Source organism: Phoenix dactylifera, chromosome 8 (assembly GCF_051530095.1).
Source record: "Phoenix dactylifera cultivar Ajwa chromosome 8, Ajwa_hap1_PhDact_Kaust_v1.1, whole genome shotgun sequence".
Taxonomy (NCBI): Eukaryota; Viridiplantae; Streptophyta; class Magnoliopsida; order Arecales; family Arecaceae; genus Phoenix; species Phoenix dactylifera.
The window spans coordinates 25,896,354-25,917,363 of record NC_143197.1 but is presented as its reverse complement, the minus strand read 5'-3'; the positions used below and the strand labels follow the sequence as shown (position 1 = coordinate 25,917,363).

The 21,010-nt window shown below is 38.2% G+C and overlaps 3 protein-coding genes and 1 pseudogene across 6 annotated transcripts in view; 2 read left to right on the top strand and 2 right to left on the bottom strand.

The window, feature by feature from the left end:
- The window catches only part of LOC103712253 (protein ZINC INDUCED FACILITATOR 1-like), a 29,887-nt gene extending 27,482 nt beyond the window's left edge, over nt 1–2,405 (bottom strand). Inside the window, exon 1 of the mRNA XM_089925018.1 lies at nt 2,128–2,405. Within this exon, the coding sequence (XP_089781144.1) occupies nt 2,128–2,269 (142 nt within the window). The 5' untranslated portion in view covers nt 2,270–2,405. The remainder of the gene's footprint in view (nt 1–2,127) is intronic.
- Nucleotides 962–2,039, top strand: LOC103712254 (uncharacterized; annotated as a pseudogene).
- A 4,648-nt stretch (nt 2,406–7,053) lies between the features above and the next one.
- Nucleotides 7,054–7,934, top strand: LOC120110272 (ribonuclease III family protein). The gene is made up of 2 exons (XM_039124776.3): nt 7,054–7,162; nt 7,413–7,934. The coding sequence occupies exons 1-2, from the start codon at nt 7,085–7,087 to the stop codon at nt 7,728–7,730; spliced, it is 396 nt and encodes a 131-aa protein (XP_038980704.2). The 5' UTR covers nt 7,054–7,084; the 3' UTR covers nt 7,731–7,934.
- Nucleotides 7,935–8,651: 717 nt separating this feature from the next.
- Nucleotides 8,652–21,010, bottom strand: part of LOC103697307 (protein ZINC INDUCED FACILITATOR-LIKE 1-like) — a 35,959-nt gene continuing 23,600 nt past the window's right edge. For all 4 annotated transcript variants that reach the window (XM_039124774.3, XM_088703235.2, XM_089925016.1 and 1 more), the window contains 7 exons: nt 20,874–20,961; nt 17,682–17,767; nt 17,457–17,564; nt 13,043–13,087; nt 12,770–12,858; nt 11,801–11,844; nt 8,652–9,095 (listed from right to left, as the gene is read on the bottom strand). In XM_039124774.3, coding sequence (XP_038980702.2) covers nt 9,004–9,095; nt 11,801–11,844; nt 12,770–12,858; nt 13,043–13,087; nt 17,457–17,564; nt 17,682–17,767; nt 20,874–20,961 — 552 coding nt within the window. In that variant the 3' untranslated portion in view covers nt 8,652–9,003. The remainder of the gene's footprint in view (nt 9,096–11,800; nt 11,845–12,769; nt 12,859–13,042; nt 13,088–17,456; nt 17,565–17,681; nt 17,768–20,873; nt 20,962–21,010) is intronic.

Here is a 21,010-nt window from a genome sequence, read left to right as displayed (position 1 = left end):
TTCCTCTTTTTAAGTCTATTTAATCCCATTGCTCTCAGCCACCTATTATCAGCATTACAGTAATCGTCATAACCATAATATGCTATATCATACTGTATCGAATGGTACCGGACATACTGTACCATATTAATCTAGTACTGATGGCGTACCGACACTCAATACGTCAGACGTATCGTGCACTATATCGCATCGACACTATGATTGTGTGGCCCCAGTAAGGCAAACCTTGATCATAACTACTCTTCTAACGAGACTAACAAAAATAAATAAAAAAATCTGATGGGCCAAATTAATGCAACAAAAAGTTTCTAGCGATTAACCAGCTCATCCTAACCACTTCAATATACTGGATGCTTTCTATGCTGAGCCACAGAGGTATGCCTACACCTTTCAAAATTATATGTTTGTAACAAGGGTCATGCAGGTAAGAGAAGCTGCTGTTGGAATCAAACCCCTAAGACTCATAGAATAAAGAGTGTATTGGCCTTCTCTCTACGGTTTTCTCTTCTTTCACATTCTCTTTTTTATATGGTATCAGAGCAGAGATTCTGAGTTCGAACTCTGTTTGCACACTCTTTACTCCATTATTAAAAAATTACACATGTTGGCCTCGCCCATTAAAAGAAAAGTCTGGCCCACATATGAAGGGAGCGCAAGAAAATATAAAATATATAAATAAATTTATTTTATTCTATTAGCTTAAGCTTTTAGGATAAGAGGTGATTTCAGTATGATATCAGAGCTTTGCTCTCCACACCAGAACCCTAACCCATATCCCAAAACCCTAAACCCTGACCTTCTTCTCCTCTTCCTCTTCCTCTCCAAAACTCTCGTCCTCTTCATGAACGCTAGCTGCCGCTGCTGCAGCGAGCAATGCAGAAGCTCTGGCGTGGAGCCGCCGGCCCCGCCCCCGTCCTCTCCACCACCGGATGGCTTGAGAAGAACGCCGCTCCTGCTTTCCCCTCCGTTCCCGTGCTGTGGTTTCCGATGTCCATCTTCCACATCCGCACTCCCTCCTCCTCCGCCGCCGCCGTTCTCCGACTGAACCTTCCGCTTAGGGCCCCCCGGATTACTTGCTGCCATGGCCTCGAAAGTGGCCTCCAGTCGAAGCGCGCGTGCATGGTCCCCGCTCTTGAGACAGGCTCGGGAGCCGTCCTCGGCCGCCTGGTTGCACGGCGAGAGGGCGAGGGACTTGAGAGTGGCCGAAGGTTTGAGGAATCGCGAGAAAGGCGGAGTCTTGGATGGGTATCGTGAGGAGGAGGAGGTTGTGGAAGGGGAGAAGAAATCTCAAGAACCACAGCAGCAGCAGCAGTCTGGAGCGGTGAACAACAGAGTGGTGGAGAGGAGGCAGAGAGGTGGAGGGTCTGATGGTACGCCAGTGGCGAATCTCGAGCTTTTGATGATTCCCGGGGTCGGACCTCGGAATCCTAGGAAGCTGGTGGATAAGGGTTTCAGTGGTGTTTCCCAGCTTAAACAGCTTTACAGGGACAAGTTCTTTGGTAAGTCCAGTGAGAAGATGGTTGAATTCTTGCGTAGCTCGGTAGGTATCCGTATTATCCATAAAAACCATGCAGAGAGTATAACTTCTTTCATCAAGGAGTCTGGATGAAGAGTTGAAAGAGGAAAGCCCTAACTCTCAGGTTAAGCCTATGCAGAAGAAAAGGCTGACTTTTTGTGTCAAGGGAATCATTAGCGTAGGAAAGGCCACTTTCCTGCAAAGAATAGCTAACGAAACACTTGAATTACGTGATCTCGTGGAAATTGTACCAGAGCCTATCTCGAAGTGGCACGATGTTCTACCAAAAAAAAAAAGTGGCAGGATGTTGGTCCTGACCACTTCAATATACTGGATGCTTTCTATGCTGAGCCACAGATCGAGGTATGCCTACACCTTTCAAAATTATGTGTTTGTAACAAGGGTCATGCAGGAAGGAGAATCCGCTGCTGGAATCAAACCCCTAAGACTCATGGAATAAAGAGTGTATTGGCCTTCTCTCTACGTTTCCTCTTCTTTCACATCCTCTTTTTCACAGAATCAAAGCGCATGCTCTAAAGTACAGACATAGCTATTTCTCTGAAACACAGTAAGAAAGACATAAAAAATGAGTGCGAGTTTTCCTTAATTACCGGTGCAGAGCGTGACCATCCACACAAAGGCGAACTCTTTGTAGGGTATCCCTGGGTTGGCATCCTTCTTCTTCTCCTGCTTACAACCCGGGCAGTTCTCGAAGTACACCTTCTCCAACAAAGGCCCCGCTGCGTTCGCCATCTCCAACCAAGGCCGAACAAATTAAGCTCCTTTCTCCTTGGAAACCAAAGCCCAGTCCTCAATGGTTTATATGGGGAGTCTCCCTTGGAGGTGGGAAGAGGTCAAGGCTCCTTTCCTCTAATAATAGTGGAAGAGGGGAAGTAGAACTTCTCTTTAGACCTCAGATACAGCGAAGGAGGTAATCTGCTCGTCTATAGTATATTTCAAGCCCAAAGAGAGAGAGTGCACTGGAACCTCTCTTTGTTGTCCTTTTTTAGTCCCACACATCACCCCATGCGTCAGGAGGCTGATAGCTGGGAGACAAATGGCTGTAAACTCAACTTTTTTTTTTTTGACGTATTCTGCTGTTAAGATGCTGATAACCAACTAACCAAGAGGCTAAAAGCAGCAGCCCTACCATGAATATATTACTCGAGCCAACGGGCACAAGATGCCTCAAGGAAAAGAAACATTTAAGTAATAATTAATGATTTATGAAAAACATTTAAGCAACAATTAATGTTTTATATTTTTATTAGTATGCGTGATCAACTTGGAGGACAAACTCATGTCGTGCTGACAAAAGAAGGTGTTCTTTAACTTTGTCCAAGTGTTTGGATTTATTTATGTTTTTGATGGTGTTTGGTATAGAATGATAGTACTAAGATCAATAGTGATACCGATAAAGACAACATAATTATTGTATTTAGTTGTACTATATTAATCCTATGTGGCAGTCATTCCAAATTATTCTCAATTCTAAAATTATTATCCAATCCAATGATGTTAAATCCATTTTTAAGAATATTTTCAAAATCACCCCAAGATAGCGACGTTGGAATTTTAAGAATAAAAATGCCTCTCAATCTAATAAAAATATTTTTTTCCAAATATTGATCTATGGAAAAAACAAACTTTTCTAGCTAGGAAGGGTATGACAATCCCATAAAAAAATTCTTCTAGTAGGAAAAATTTGATAATCTTCTGATATTAGTTTAACAATTTTGATTAATTTTTGATCATGTTGAATTGATCCAGAAAAACAGATTTTGATAATTTCATTTGTATTCATATATACTTTGCTATGATTTATTTGAGAATTACATTTAATAATTACAAAATGTATAGAATATGTTTGGATAGTTTTGATATTACGTGGCACACTAAATAAGTTAATCATAAATATTTAGAAAATTTTAATCACTGAAATATATAGCATGTGAAACACGATATTAAATTACTCTAAGACGAGAATCTAAGGTCACAGATCCTATTTGGACAACTAAATGCCATCTTTGACTTTTACTCTACAAATTTTCTCAGGCCATGGGCCATGCCAAATTTGGCACGGGGACTGCGCCCTTGCAGTTATAGGACAACAAAGAAATGACATTAAAAACTTGAACATTGATTAGTCCTTCATATGGATCATATTGTCAATGAGAAATCAACTGTAGGTTACGTATTAGTCCTCCATCCCATCTGCCTTTTTGTTTTTTGCCCACCAATCCTCCCAAAAAATTCATGGTTGGTGGGTGATACGATGCGTTTGGATGCCCCCGATTGTTGATTGAACTGCAAAGCCGTCAATGTTGTCGTCATCATTGTATTCGAAAATGATAAGAAGGGATTGAAGCTAGAGATTGATGCTGTCGAAAATAATTTACCTAAACATTACTATATTATTATTTTATAAAAATATTATAAAATAATAATTTATTAAAATAAAATTAAAATATTGAAAAAGATATATTTTTGTTAACTAATGAACTTACACCGGTGATGTAGGACAACTGCAGGGAGGAGAGGGAAGAAGGAGGAAGAAAAGAAGAGAAGGGGAAAGAAAAAGATCCATGCTTCTCACTTGGCTCTGGCCGCAGCTTCACACTAGGGTTTCAGAAAAAAGAAGGCTATTTTACATTCAATCATTTAATAATCCCAAACAAGTGCATGGACCCATATATATATATATATAGGGTTGAGAAATAAGAAAAAAACCCCTACAAAGAAAATAATCTCATAAAGGCCTTAAAATAACAATATGCAAACAAGCCCAATCAATATAAAATAAAACAAAATAAAATAACATAAAATCAATCCAGCCACAACGAAAGTGGTTGGACCATCCTCGTGCTACGACCGTGGCCCCGCATAACAGGCAGTCTGGTACTGGTGTCCGCACCAACTCTCCTGGGTGGGAAGAAGTCGACCTCGACGAACGCGGCACGGTGTAGCTTTGGTAGTATTCCAATAGATCCGGGTCAATCCGCAGAAACTCCTCGCGCATGATCTAAGTGGAATCGGATACTAGTCATCCTCGCCAATGAACCAAAAAGTGTTAGATACATCCATCACTGGTAAAAACTGTTTGATCGTCTAAAATAACATCAATGTGCTTTTGTTGTGCTTCGTGGAGGGGTAAATAAATCGAAGCTGGTATAGGATCAATAATAAGAGAATCATCAAGTGCAGGAGATGGCTCAACAAAAGAGTCATTGGGGATTGTTGGTGGGCCCTTGTAAGCAACTAAATCTTCAATATTAAAGGTTGGGCTAATACCAAAATTAAATGGGAGGCCAATATCATAAGCAGTAGTGCCAACTATGTGCAACACCCTGAATGGCCCAACAGTATGAGCCTGCAATTTCTTAACGGTTTCAGGAAGAAGAAACTCAGATCGAATACAGGTCATTACATAATTTCCAGTTTGAAATTCTTTAACATAGGAATCAGTTTGCATCTTATATTGAGCATTATGTGCATGAATGTGCTTGTGGATTTTCTAATACAACTCATGAATGTGTTGTGCAAATGCATGTGCAGACTCAAAAATTCTAACATTGGATGACATGGGTAAGAGATTTGGAGGTTTCCTAGCTTTGTAACCATGTACTATCTCAAATGGAGTCATGCTTATGGACCTGGTGACTGAATTATGGGGGTAAACTTCTTGGACAAATAGAGTGGGCACTAAAGATTCGTTAAATACTTCCAGCTCAAATTTAGCAGACACAGGATGTGGAGATCTTTGTCCGTTGATACTTCACTTCTCTTATTCTTATCAGGTGGCTTGGGCGGCAAAGGATTGAGCTTAATCTTTTTGCCCTCGATTACAAAAGAACAAAATTTGGATCGACCAAAGATGGTAACATTAAGGTCGAACAACTAGGATCTCCCTAAATTAGATGTTCTACATCCATTAGGACTACGTCACACCATATGGTGTCTTTGTAAGAAAGGATGTAGGGCACAAGACATCTCTCTTTGATGTAAATAGAAGTTGTGTCAATCTAAGAGACCTTATAGGGTTGTGGTTGGGGAACGGGAGCCAAACCTAAGCAGAAGACGATGTTGGACGATATTGCATTAATACTGCTCCCTCTATCGATGACGACCTTACAATCTTTCTCTCTGCACTTAATATAAGTATGGAAAATTGAGGTTTTTCTCCAGTCATCAGTTTCGTTGGGTTGTGCGAGGGCATATCTAACTACACTCATGATGGACTGGTCAGACTCTCCTTTCGACTGTGCAAGCGAAATAGGTGTAGTACGGGTGCACCGTAGGATTTTAGGTTCCTCATCACACTCTTCCTCAATTTTTGGAAAGTCATCGAGATTCGGTTCATAGATTTGCTCCTCCAGGTCATCTGTGTCACTTTCCTGCTCTTGCTAAGCAATAACAAGAGATTTGTTAGCACATTGGCAGGCAACGTGACCAAAACTTTGGCATTTGTAGCACTGAATTTTGGAATGCGGTTTGGGAGGCTCACCAAGAATTTCCTTGCTTTTAGTGTCTGGGCTTGAGACAGGGGCAGTAGGAGGGGGTCTAGGGGTAGAGGATCCTACAGAAGGTTTGGGCCCTGAAGAATCAAGATTTGTGGATGCACCCCGAATGTTAGGGTGCCTCACAAACATGGACTTGGAGACCTGCTCATAGTTCAATACAAATATATAGGCCTGGTCTAACATGGACACCTCTCGGAGGACAAGTTCTTTCCAAGTTCATCATTGAGACCTCTACGGAACCGACTCAGGACCATTCTCTCATCCTCAATCACATTACATCGCATCATGTATTCATTGAATTGGGTAATGTAGTCAGTGGTTGATCGGGTATCTTGTCTCAAGTTGTTCCATCAGTCAAGGAGATCATCTTGGTAGCTAATAGGCAGGTATTTTTTCTTAAGTTTTTCTTTCATTTCTATCCTGTCAGTTATAGCAGGTTGACGTCTCCTAGCCAGGAGTTGTTCAATATTTTGCCAGAAAAACTTAGTTCCATCAATGAGCTTCATTCTGGCAAACCAGACCTTCTTTTCTTCAGACAAATTATACCACTCAAAGAAGTGGTCCATTTCGTGCAACCAGCCTGAAAAGACCTTTGGGTCAAGGCGGCCATCAAAAGTAGGGGCTTCAACCCGAATGCCTTTCATCACATCTTCATTATGGTCATGCAGCTCTCGGGGTTCTACATTGTGGGGATAACCCCTATCGGCATTAGAGGCAAGACTATCAATATATAGAAGTTGGATTAATGGGAATCAACCTCTTGAAGAGGAGAAAAAACTTATTGAAGGTGGACTTCCAAGAGTCAACTAGGACTTAGGAGGGTACAAAAAAAGACTGTTATGATGGTAGTCAATAGCCTGTAGGCTGGAAAAGAGGGTGATGGACTGATGGTAATATGCAGTAAAGGGGGATGAAAAAGAACATGCCAGTCTGTGCTATGTAATATTGGAATGTTGTCCATTCTTGCTTTTGTTAAGCCTGTTGTCCATTCTTGCTTTTGTTAAGCCTTACCAGATGACATCTTTTCAAATCATGGCAGTTGTGCTTTATGCATCCCTCCAAGTACAAATTTGAGCACCCGCGATTTTGTCTGGAGCGGTTGGAATATGTTGGCCAAAAGATTCAGGTAGACTTTACCAATATGCTAATATAGTTCTCAATTATATATTGTGTTGTGTTTGTTATCCAATAATGTTTGAGAACAAAGCAAATTGTTTGGCCTGAGTAGAACAAATGGCAGGATTATCCATTATAAGATATCTTCACTTGCAGGAGAGATTGTAAAGTGTTGGGCTTCAATACAATATAAATTAAACATCTTAACTGAGAGACCTCTTCTCTTTCTGGAACACCTAAATTTATCTCTTCGTCTTCAGGATCTTGTTGTGGCTGAGAGATTACTCATGAAGCATCTTGATGCACCTGGAAGATGGTTACAAGAGAAGCATCGCCGATTATTAATGAACAAGTACTGTGGACGGTACCTGAGGGACAAGCACCTTCATCGCTTCATCATATATGGTGAGTCAGTCCAAGACAAGTTTGAGCATAATCGTAGGCTCAGGAATCCGGCCACAACTGCAGTCCAACAAGCAATACATGGGCTTGCGTACACAGTCTATGGCAAACCAGATGTCAGGCGATTGATGTTCGAAGTGTTTGATGTTGAGCAGATCCAACCCAAGGCTGTTTGAGCTTCGAACTTCATTAGTGCTGGTACTATAGTGTTCAGTGCCCAATAGGGTCAACATGGAAGAATGACTCAGTGTTTTAGATTTAGATTTTGCTTCAGTTCATGTAAACAAGTCGGATAAGGTGGGTAGAATTTTTTGTAATGGAACAGTTGTAAATTACATATTTTTTAATGGAAATTTGATGATATCTATCATTATTACAAAGCATGAGTTCACTGTGGAACTCACTTCAGTTCACCGTTGTTTCAGTTCAAAAGGAAAGTTCAGGATTGAGTCCTCTGTCAACTTTGATCGGTTGAGAACAAATGGCTGTAATAATTTTGGAAGTAAACAGGTTCAACAAGACGAGGCAAATAGAACAATTTCCTAGACAAAAGCCAATATCAATGGGTAAAGTACCAGAAAGCAACCAGGATCTGCTTGCGAGGTGATTTGTAACTGAAAAGAAGGGTTAATATTATGAAGTACATCTTGTATGCCAAAGTAGCCTAAGTATCATGGGAGAATACATGCTTGGTTGGCATATGCTGTCTTTGCTCCTAGATTTCCTCCTGTTGATTTAAAATTTCAGTTCTTCTACAGTCTAGGTTAGATGATTGTGCTAATAGGCGACAATATTTTTTTTGCAGCAAAAAAAAAGGGAAAAAATGGCTTCAGGTGCCTGTTGGCATCATACTTTCAAAAAAGGCCAGTTCTAGTCTTTTTATGCCTAAGAAGCTAAAGATATTTCTTACCTTTATACAAGGATAAATACTTGGAGAGGACTTTTCTTTTGCAAGCTCTTCTAGTTATAAATCAATTTTCATCAGTATCTTAGGTTCTAATTAAGTTGATGGCCGATAATGCATTGCTTTCATGTCTTAAGTCATAATTACCTGGTCTAAAGTCTTCATCCCCTGAAGTTGATAACAGTAAAAGGCATGAAAACAATAATAATTACGTCGATTTTGATGATGATTAAGTTAATATCAAACTGAAACAACATTAGCTTCACCTTCTTTGGGAGACAAAAAAGGCCATTGAGAGCTAAGCTATCGCCGTGCTTTCTATTACCTGTCTAATAACAGCCAATCTCAGCTGCTATGCAGCAGATAACATTAATAAATTAATTATCATGATACTGGATCATGTCATCATATTCGCTCATGAATGCGCCACAGCGCTGATCAGGAGCACAAGGCATGCTCCTACCCTGCTTCATGTGCGCCATCATGTCAGACTCCATTTTTTTGCCCAGGCTCCAGTCTCAAGAATACACTATAATTGTTGTGTTCTACTTGTTGGGTACAGCTAAAAAGGGCTTGAAGGTCATCAGGAGTCCAATGAACTCGACCACATTTAAAATGAAGAAAACCATCTGATCACCTGGATAACAACAAACATCACCACAATTGAAGAATGAATCATTGGATAAAAATCTGAGAAGGAACATACATGTAATCCATTTATTGCAGAACTGAATTAATAAAGTGGTAGGAGGAAATCTATTGGGAGATCATTGGGTCAGTCCCTTGTCTAGCCGAGGACATTAGTGCATGTAAGAATTTCCGTATGAGAGTTCCTTGAAGTACAATCCATCAGGAGATAATTCCAACACGCACAAACAAATGCACTTATTTTGTGAAAAAATGGCCATGTAGTAATGATTACACACTAATTAATGTGAATCATGCTAGTCATAAACAATATCAGTTCCTACGTACCGTTCCTCGCAGAAGTTAGTATAATTTTCTTCCCCAGGGAAATTTGTATAATTTTCTTATTTATGTCTTTTGAACAGTCTATTTTGAGCTACCTGTTTCTTAGAGTAATAAATAATTTTTAATTTCACTCCTAGCCAATAGCACATAATACGGGTCATTTGATTCTGAATCTCTTCCATTTTTCAAATATTTGATCTCAGGTTATCTGAATAAGTCCTAATTACTTCCCACACAATGAATTCTTAGAGGGAAAGAACCCTAAAAGCATAGCAAAAATAGGATCTACTGAAAATTCTCTTCGTTAGAATGAGTAGATTGGTAGTTGGAGGTTGGGTTTCTCACAAAAAAGAATACCATTGTTTTGACCATCTACATATAAGGTGGAGTAATAACCAAACATGGCTCCATACTTGATTTTAGAGAGATTGAAAAGATCTAGGTTGAACTCACATACTGTTAATTTTCATATGAAATGGACATTAGTTCTTCTAACCTTCATATGGTCAAAGATTAATTTAGAGCAATATAGGAGATGGGTTTGATGATACCAATAGAGGTTCAACAAAATCAGGAAGTGATTGAGTTAATTTGGTTAACTTGCTGATTTAATGAGATTTAGAATATCCGATAAGTTCCAAATAATTGAAAAAAGTATGGTGATATGGAAGCACAGCAACTATTTCCAAACTTCCTTTATGACTATGAGCCACACAGTATGAAATTACAGGAGAGATAACCAGTCTAGATCTTTGCCACTAAAAGGTCAAAGCGGAGGTTGTTTTCTTACAAAAGCACTTGTTGCGAAACTTTCAAGCAAAGAGATTCTAAATAGTCTTCACAACATGGAGAAAGTGTACGAGCATGATAAGATGTGATTTGATGGGGTTAAGGAATTAGACTATAAAAATGTACCTAAAATGTATACTGAAACTGTTAAGGACATACATGATGGAGCAAGGGAAGCATCAAATATAGTTAGAGGCGAGAGAACTGAAATTCCAATTACGATGAGTGAAATTAATGGTCAGCATTTTGTTGATATCTTTTTACACTTGTCCTAATTAAACTTGCTCAGATATAAAAGAGGGCATATTGAAGATACTGTTTAATGCTAAATTGGAATAGTCGGGGAAGACTTGGAGGATCAGGCCTAATAGATCAATAAAGTTAAAACAAGAGGATATCAGGAGTTCAATTCTAGAGCAAATAAGAATGAAAATGAGGGCCAACATAAAATCTGCAGCCTGGAGATAGCATAGTATAATGGATTTTGCTTACTGAGTTTTTGAACAAAAAAAGAATAAATATACAAAAGCATATTAATAAATTTAGACAAGGAGACGTGTTTTTGAGGTGTGTTTATATTTTACATACACATGGCTCCACATATATATGTGAATGGGTTTACTGTACCTTTTTTTTTGTTTCTATTCCTTTTTTTTGAGTTCATCATGATAAATCCTGCTTTTGGGAAGCAATTTTCAAGATTAGACAGTTTTGGTTAGTTTTGGCGGTAGTCAAATGTATACAGGTAGCCTATATCTTAAACCTTAATTATATTACACGAAATCCCCTGAATTATAGAATATGGTTATGTAAAAGGAAATAATAATTTAATTATAATTTTTTATGATAACTTTCAGTGGCGTGAAACATTTAAAATTCACACAAGCGAGAAAGATATTGCATGTCTTCGAACCACAAATCTAGGAAGAAATTATTGTATATTAGAGAAATAATTTCTTGAAATCAATATGGATAGGAAGTATATCAGATTTCATGTAAAAATAAAAATGCATTTTATGCAGATAATATATGTTACTTTAACATATATGGTTTATAAGAATCTCAACAAATAATATATTACAGTTCAAAATATTCTAATCTATTAAATTTGGAATATGCTCTACTTCTTCTAAAGTTATTTATTTAGTCAATTTTATGAGCCATTGAAAAGAATTTATATTGTAAAATGATGACTAACATGTTTTACTAGTGTTTCTTCCCATTTCTTGAACTGTTGATGATTTAGTTATTTTTATATATATTTACCATTACTTCTTTAGTAGTATCATCAACATAAGTATCGAAATTGCCAAAATGTTTATTTTGAACTCATACCAACATCGAGACCAAATTTTTAAACCTTGTTGTTAAAACCAATCTACTTAGAGAGAAAATTAAAGCTGAAGCTTCACATAAGAATACCATAAGATCCTGGCTCCGGATTAACATCAATAAATAAAGATGCTGCAGTCATTGTGTCATCCTAATAGATATAATATAATTTAACTCTCTTCTTAATACAACTGAAATTGTTATCAAAAGAAAACTACCCTGCAAGCTTCTTAGTTAAGATTAAATTACCTGGGAGGAAAGAAGCAGATTGGCGCTTTTGTGCCCATGAAAATCTGCAAATACAGATAATTGATCAGAAAAAGGTGATCTCTCTCTCTCTCTCTCTCTGTGTGTGTGTTTCTCTCTGTCTCTCTCAGACACCAACATGCACAGGCACACTAGAAAAGGAAAAAGAAGAAAAGAGCAATATTTTAAATTATATTTATTTGGCTTCAAGATGCGGAACTAATATCATAGACAAACTAAGTCATAGGCCTCAAACCATTTTTTGGCTGCCAGAATAACGGTAAGAGCACCATATATTACAATTGAATGAAATAACAAGATGAGATTTTAACCCAGAATCTCATACCATGTGGAGGAGGGGTGCAGCCACCAGGCTTGCTGAAACCACTATTATTCATACATCCAGATCGATGGAGGAAGTATCACTTTTCTAGTGTATTATTTGAAATCATTTAAATCTTTTTTACAATTTAAGTATGACAAAATTAGATAGCATTCACTACTGAAGTGCAGATCATGATTATATCCAAAAGGTAGCAAGAGCAGATATCTTAGCCTTTATGTTGAACCCAGAATAGCACATCCTGGCTATCGTCAGATGACCCAAATCCATCAGATATAATGCAAAACTGCGCCCCACCCCACACCCCACCCCGACCCACCCACCAAAACCCCAACACAAAAAAAAAGGGGAGAAAGAAAACTCCCAAACCAGTTACAGATCACTCTTCAATAATAATGGCCGCATCAAAGTGATGTCGTAATATCAAATTACCAGTAGATTAGGGACCAAGTAGAATGTTGATAATATTTCTTTTTATATGAAGTTCAGAAAAACAATTGTAGATTTGCAAGGCTCAAAAGCACTAGGATATAAAAATGGGATGAATAGTTAAGCCATGCCTCATCAACAGTTTGCACATGTATATTAGTGGTATTTCCCAGTACAATTAAGGAACAAAGAACACTTACAGGATGCCTCCACCTGCCGGAGCAGCTGCTTTGAATAGGGACATTCCAGTCATAGCAATTCCATTTGCAGCTCCTCTTTGGTGTTGAGGCTGTAAATATATTGGTATAAAGGTGACATAACTAGTGTTAGTGAATATTTATTAAGAAATTAGTCTTAATAATAGAAGTTAATCAGTTATAGTGGCTTGCTCATTTGGGTTTTTCCAAAATTACGAGGAAAAAAGATAAAATAAATAATGCTACTGAAGTGCATCAAAATTAATAGAAAATTACCACAGCATTGTTTTGCAAAATGAACAACCCAGTGATGATAGTTACCTGATCACATTAAAAAAAGAAATGCATATCAGAGACATTAATCCAACTTATATTATGGGACTGTTGTGCGATTAGATATCCATAACAAAGCAATTTGTAAGGAGTAATAGAGTTGTGAAACAAACGTATGCATGCAGCCAATAAAGATTCAAGTAAAAGTTACATGCATTCGATGCTGATAGCAAATGCACTTCGAGAGGTAAAATGATATTGAGTTTAAAACTGCATTGTCATCAAGGTTAAATTTTGAATATTTGGCCCAGGACATATAGGATCAGTCATATTATATTCCACCTGTACAAATAAACAAAAACTATTATAGAGAACACCAATTATAAGTAAATTGATTAACATAGAGGAAGAAACCAAAAAATTCTGCCCTACTGCATCATATTCCTGAAAAGCTTATTGTAATCTAGGCTTAAATATAATGCACAGAAGAATGAGATGATATTGGAATAAAATGTACCTTTTTTTGGTACATTAGTAAAATTTACTTTTTACTGTGCAGAATAGTTTCTTTTCTATGTGTCAACAGGACTCATTGAGTTAGTGTTGTCTGGACTCAAAGAGTCCATCCAAAAAAACAAATTGACCAGTCAACACATGTCTGTGAGTGCGAGATTGTCAGCTGAGTTGGATTCTCAAACATCCATACTCTGAGAGGTAATAAAGTAAGAAGGCAAAATGAGGGCAATAACACATAAATCATGACAAAAGTTCAACACCAAGACATTCTGAAGGTCTATTAAGCAAACCAGATAGGCACGAGCAAAAAAATGCTTAAGGATACCATGGATAGTGAAATACAAAAGTTAAAATGGTGGAGGTTTGACAGAAAGAGATGATGGCTAAAGAAATGGAAACCCATTGACCAACTTTATTGAGACTTTACCCATCAATGATAGACCAATATGACCAATTAATTATATATCCTAGGTTCTGTGCAACATGGTTCCAGATCAACATAAAGGCACTTCTACTGTCCATCAATCAACAATTACTATCAAAACCACTAGATAAAATTGAGATATTAGCATGATTTTCGGTTTTAGGCCTCACTATTTGACAAACCCCTTAGACTGAATCTTAGAAATTAGCAGCCCAAACCAACACACAACTTAAAGTTTCATATCCAGATATCTTCACAAATCAGATTGTCCAAGACAATTTGAGAAAGCCCGCCAGAATCCACTAGTATTAACTTAACTAGAAAAAAGTTTCTATTTCATTGATCTGGTCCTAGATGTGAACCACCAGAATCCACTAAAATGGTGGCATCTCAGAAATATCATTTTAGGGCTTGAGTTTGATGTGAATCCACTTTCTACCAACATGAAGCCTTTCATATGGAAGCTTCATAACACAAAGTCTATTTCACGCCCATGTGATGTGCTACCACATTTTCAAAATTAGCCAAACAAGTTTTTCCCTACATATGCACAATAAGAAGACCTCAAACCCATGCTAAACTTCATAATTTAAAAGAGCATGTGAAGGGACAAAGTCACAAAAGCATAAACTATCATTGTAGACCCCTGCATGCTCCTGAGTACTCATCCAAAGTAACCTAGTCCCTTCTCACAGTAAAAACAACCCATCACTAAAGTCGCGCACACCAAGATAAAACCTAATTATCAGAGACAAAGAACCTAATATTCTCGAGTATGCCGAACCATCTTGAACCAAGCGGTTCAGATCATACCAAAGCGGTTAGGAATCAGGATAGTTCAATTAAACAAAACGATCCGGCACATTAATATAAAATCCCTTACCCCCTGACCCTCCTCCAATGGATCGTTTTTAACTTCAACTTCGATCTCTCTTTTACTCTCTCCATCCTCTTCTTTGAACCCTAGCCAACGCAATCATCCTTGATCAATGCCGATGCTGATGCTAACACCACCACCCTCGATCAATGCTAATGCTGAAGCCATCTCCCTCAATTGACATGTGGTTACTCTCAGTCGATGCTGACACTGACGTTGATGCCAATGCCCTCAATTGATGCCAATGTCATCCCTCATCGGGCATTCGAACCGGTATGTCTCTCTCTCCCTTCCTCCCTCTCCTCCCTCTCATGCCTCTCCCTCTCCCTCTCCCCTTTGTCTTCTCTCTCTTCCCCCTCTTCTTTGAAGCCTAGCTAACATCGATGCCCTTGAGTGATGCCGATGTTGATGCCATCATCCTCTATCAATGCTAATGTTGATGCCATCCCCTTGATTGATAATGATGCCAATGTCATCGCCATTGACGCCGACACTGTCACCCTCAATTGACGCCAACACCATTGCCCTTGATTGATGCCAACACCAACACTGTCACAACTGATTGATGCAAGCATCGATGCTGTCATCCTTAGTGGATACACATGTCGATGCCATCACCCTCGATCAACATCGACACTAATGTCGTCCCCATCCAAGCATTCAAATCGGTACATCTGTCTCTCTCCCTCCCCCTCCCTCTCCCTCTCCCTCTCCCTCTTTCTCCACTTCGTCTTCTCTCTCTCCCCCTGGTTCACCTACTTCTAGGGTTAGGGTTAGGTTTCTTCCTCTCTCCCCTTCTCTTTTTCCAATCTTTCATCTCCGATACACCTCGGCTCGATACAACATACTGCACCAAACTAGTAGCAAGGTAGTACAACCTCCGGTACTAGTTTGGCGAACCCTATTCTCTCTCATTGTCGCCTATCCTCCTGTCTCTTTCTTGGATGAAAAGCATCATACATGATCCCAAACCATACATCTTTAGAATAATAATGCATACTCCAGACTGCATGCCTTTGTATCTCATGTCTTATAAGAAGCTAAAATTATCAGGAGTCCATGGATCAACTTAAGAGTATCATAGCCATCACATAAAAGTGTGGCCTAGTGTATGAGGCTCTGACCATTGCGGAGTCTGGGAAGGGTCAAATGTATGCAACCTTACCCCGCATGTGAGGAGGTTGTCTACATATTTCAAACCCATGACCTCCAGATTATAATGGAGCAACTTTACCATTGCGCCAAGGCTAAATCTCTAACTCCAAACAATACAGCTTACACAAATCATCCCTATCCAATCTTCTCCATCTAGACTTAAACAAATCAATTTAACCTTCCATCTCTAGCATAGCAAGTCTCAGCTTTATGAACTAAAATTCACCAGCTGCCTTTCACCTATGCCTAATGAATCATACACCATCTATGATCTATCACAAACCCAGTTTAGGCACCCTCTCCTATAGCAAACCTTGGTTGATCACTTCACATTCATGTATGTCAACTCGCCTGTAGCAAACCTTGGTTCATTGCTTCACACTCATGTATGTCATGAAAGGCCCTCAACAATAAATCTTATACCATCCAATCCCTCATCTTGACTTAGAAATACCACCCTCTGATACATTGAAAAGCCTCAATTCTAAGAACCGCTTTTCACTAGTGTTTTGTCCTACTGAGTGTATGAGAAAATCATTTACAAGTACACAGCCCTGCCAAGGTTGGAATATGACAACATAAACAAGTTAAACTGCATTAAATGATTCACTTACTTCATTTGTTCTTCTATGTTTTCCACTTAAAAATGTACATAATCTTGGATTAATTAATTGATTTTTTAATAAAAGCTTATAAACTCCAAAGGATAGGAGCCTAACAAAAGTATCTTGGTTTAAAGGCTGATATAATTTGCCTTCAAGTACTGAAAGAGGAACAAAAAGAAAATGCAGAAATAGAAACCATTGGAAAGAGTAAAATATACATAAAAAGAATAACAGAGACTAAACAAGAGGCATTGAGTTTTATAAGGTTTTGGGGGGAAAATTTGAAAATTGTAAGGTCTTAGATATTAAATAGGAAGCAAAAGCTATAGGCAGGGAGGCCTGCAACTGAAATCCGAATAAAGAACTTCCAGGTTCTTTTATATCAAGTACAAGGATTTTCACTTTCAGCACGAAGAGAGCTAGATAATGATGAGTAACTTCAAAATTTGAAAATGGCTCTCTGGTGACTTCTCTATCTCTTCTTGAGGTAGACCTCAGAAGAATTTCACTGTCATTAACCATATCTTTTGTCAAATTTCTCCTTTCCATTTGCTTTAACAGGCAAGCTTAACTTGTTCTTTCTTCAATCAAGCTTAATTTGTTCTTTCTTTGATAAGCATCATTCATTCTTCTCTATTATCATATTTGCCACTGAGCATGCGAGACAATTTTCTATTATCAACATCCTATTTGTCCATTAGAAGTTACCATCCATGTAATATATCTTTAGAAGAGAACATGCTCGAAAACATGGACTTGGTAAATTCAAAACATATTTATAATCACTTCGTATCAACCATACACATGTTTTCTGTATATTGCAATCCCAGATGTACTTACACAAAGAATGTTCTTCAGCAACGATGCACAATTCGCTATCAGTGAAAGTCTAAGTCCTGACAGTTTTGTCATAAAGGGAAAAGCAGCAAGCAAAGGTATAGATAAGACCTGCAAAGCAAAAACATGAAATATTATGGAAAAGGCCCAAAAATCAAATGTAAAATTAAGGAATGTAAAGAGATAATACTGAATGCTTAATGTAAAGAGATAACATTGAATGCTTACTGATGCGACTCTGGATGATATGATGGGTCCAAGTAATTTCACGAGTGAAGGATATAGAAATAGTTGATATACTAGGAGACTGAAACCTAAAAGTCAATAGATAGTCAATGCAGATGCTCCACAAATACAAAAATTGGTATTATATGGAATATAACCTGTGAGTAATATCACTACAGTGAATTTAAAATAAATTAATTAATATAGGTATATAGCATGCCATAACACAGGATGCCATCACACAGGATGCCATCAATATAAAGCTCCAAAGAATTAATATCTTATAGTTATCACAGTAAGACCATTGCTTAGATGCTACAAGAGATTTAGCTAGTATTTCTAACAAAAGAGAACCACACAAACCATTAATATGCAAATCTTAGTATTTGACTCTCAAAAACTATTTTGTAATCATATATTTAAGAAGCCATCTTTAATGTGGTTGTTGTTCTTTAGCATAGACAAAAGCCCAAGTCTCTTCAAAGATGGAGAAAAAAGCTTGGTGAGCAGATTGCAAATGAAAGTGTTTTAAGGAACCAAGTTAATCTATTTTGGAGCATTTCACAATTGCTATTTCTGGTTTTGATGTGCCGTCCCTACATTGTTATTTTGAATAGCATGAATATGCAGACATGAGAAATACTACATTAAGATATCATATTAATGAATTATTTGCATTTTTAAAAAACTAATAATCTGTCATATCTTGTTTAAAATCCACCATTTACGTACACAACAAGAAAATTGGGATTGGGGAACCCACCAAACTCTCATATCAAAATCACTAAGCTGGAACCTGATAAAAGTGAGAGACATCTTTCAAAAAAGACAATTTAACAGATCTCACAAAATCAAAAATTACTAGCAGCCATGAGGTATTTGAAGAAGTGCATTACATGGGATGGCATAGAGAACGGCCTTTGATGAAATCTTAATTGAAAATAATTGGATATTTTAAGTAGTTTGAAGAGTTATGGGACTACTTTTCATATACCTATGTCCAGTTAGGAAGAAACAATCTTGCAGAAAGAATATAGAGCTCCTTAACAAGTATGACTGTATAGCTTCTTGTTTTTTGGTACAAAAGATGGAAAACCAATTAACCCATTGGGTAAGAAGATGGAAGGGGAAATGTTGAAGGTCTATGAGACCAAGAAAGGGAAAGACTAGGGAACTTGGCATATCTTTTCTTGACTTTTGATTGGCGATGCTAATCCACACAAAACAAATAAGATATCTAGCTTCTTGTTGCAATTTCTGTTCCATGAACTAGAAACAATACATGAGTCTAAGCCAGAATATCTTACCCGTTGCAGCTTTAAAGATAGTATTGTATATAGAGCTAGCGAGCCATCTTGTGTGTATTGCATTACTCTGTTTCCCATAAATGTTACAAATGAGAGGTAATGGTCTACTTTAATTACATACACTATGTATTATCTTCCATTAATAAATCATTGCAAATTTGCAGCCAGTCCAACACAAAATAACTCCAGATTGACAGTATCAACATGATTTTTTGCTCCTATCAAAATATTTTCAGAAAATAGTACATGATCAAGCTTTCAGTAGCATCTAATTGCCATTAATTTGATCATTATTACCAAGGTCGGCGGAACCGGTACTGGGCACCATACTAGTTTTCCGACAGCATGAGTCGGTACAGGCCGTGCTAGGCCTGTACCAACAGAAGAGACGGCACACAAACCGTGGGATAGAGGAAAAGAGAGAGAGAGAGAAGGGGGAGAGAGGGAGGGAGCCCGACAGAGGGTAGCGTACGTCGATGGAGGCCGGCGTCCCCCCCTCTCTCTCCCTCCTTCCTCCGCTAGCTCTCTCTTTCCTTCTCCTTCTCCGGCTCCAGCAACGGGTTTCGTTTCCATTGCCGAAACTAGACCAGTAAGCCATTAGTATGGCTCAAGACGGCCGGAACCGCCCGGTTCGGAACGGCTCCGCCGACCCTAATTATTACACTCAATGATACTTTCACCAGTGAATTCCATGATATGAACAATGCAATCCATTCAAGTCTCACCAGCCAGCCGGTAGACTGTAAACAAGACTGGACCTTGAAGCTCAAACTGGGAGGCCAAAGTGAACTATATCTAATCCCCAATTTTTTGGCTCCAGACCTAACAAACTAGAGGCCTCTGTTTCAGCCATTCAACTAGTACATGAGGTTCGTTCTTCCAGGAAGGCATGTTCCTATCAGTTTCATAAATATGGCATGGACTCCTGCAAGACCCTTGCATTGAGGAAGAAGATTGGTGTTGGAATATGATAATAGTTTGAGCTACTTGGTATTGTATATTTTCACAAAAGAACATGAAGAATATTTTTCTTCATAATGAATTATTTAAGGAGACTTATGAAGCCCCCAGCCAACCCTCCATAGTCATCTCAGATGATTCATTGTTTCAATCATGTTACTTATGGGATTGAACATTCTCTAGGCCTGGTTTTGGGCTGTTTGCACGCTGCCTTATGTTAATGTTGGATTCATTAACATTTCCAAGATTCTTCTCTCTTGACTCAATACCGCTCATGGCATGAGAAGTTCTCTTTTCTTTCAAAATGACCATGGCTGTAACTAAAGATGATAATGCCACCATCATCAATCTGATAAGTAATCTCCATTATCAGATGATTCAGATCCCTTGTAATTGTTTCCTAGACTTGAGGTGCACACCTATACAGAAGGGTACTTATGTCATAGTGCTGTTATGATCAGATGTACACAATTGCATAATATGCATATTAGCAATACTCCATTGGAGCTTATTAGTGGCATGTGTCCTACTGAAAATAGCTAGCTGTTGACCACTTTCTTCTTTACTTTCTCTCTGTGTGGCATTTTGCACATCATTTGAACATTGACCTCTTCTTTCCAGTGTTCCTCACTTTGTCTATTATTTGACTTCTCCATGCATTATCCACTAAGACTTCTCTGTACTGCTCATCTTCCTCTTCATTGGAGCTCCAAGTCTACACCTGAGCCTATTACTTGAGTATCCTGCAATTTGGTGATTTACTACTAGCTTCAGTGTTTGCCTTGTCAAATTGAAGTGAGAATTATGACAATGTTTGTCAGATGCAACAGTAAAGTCAACTTATTCATTAAGAACCAATAGGGAACACCAAAACACCAAGAACATACTTTCAAATTATAAGTCAAATGAAAGAACCATCATATACTACCTGAGATTGCAAGCACCTCACCAACATCCTGACTTGAAAAGCTCAATCCACCATAACTTTTATCACTAACGGCCCATAGAGAGAATATCTGACATTGAAGTAGCAACAAGAGATTTCAATCTTATGATAAATGTAAA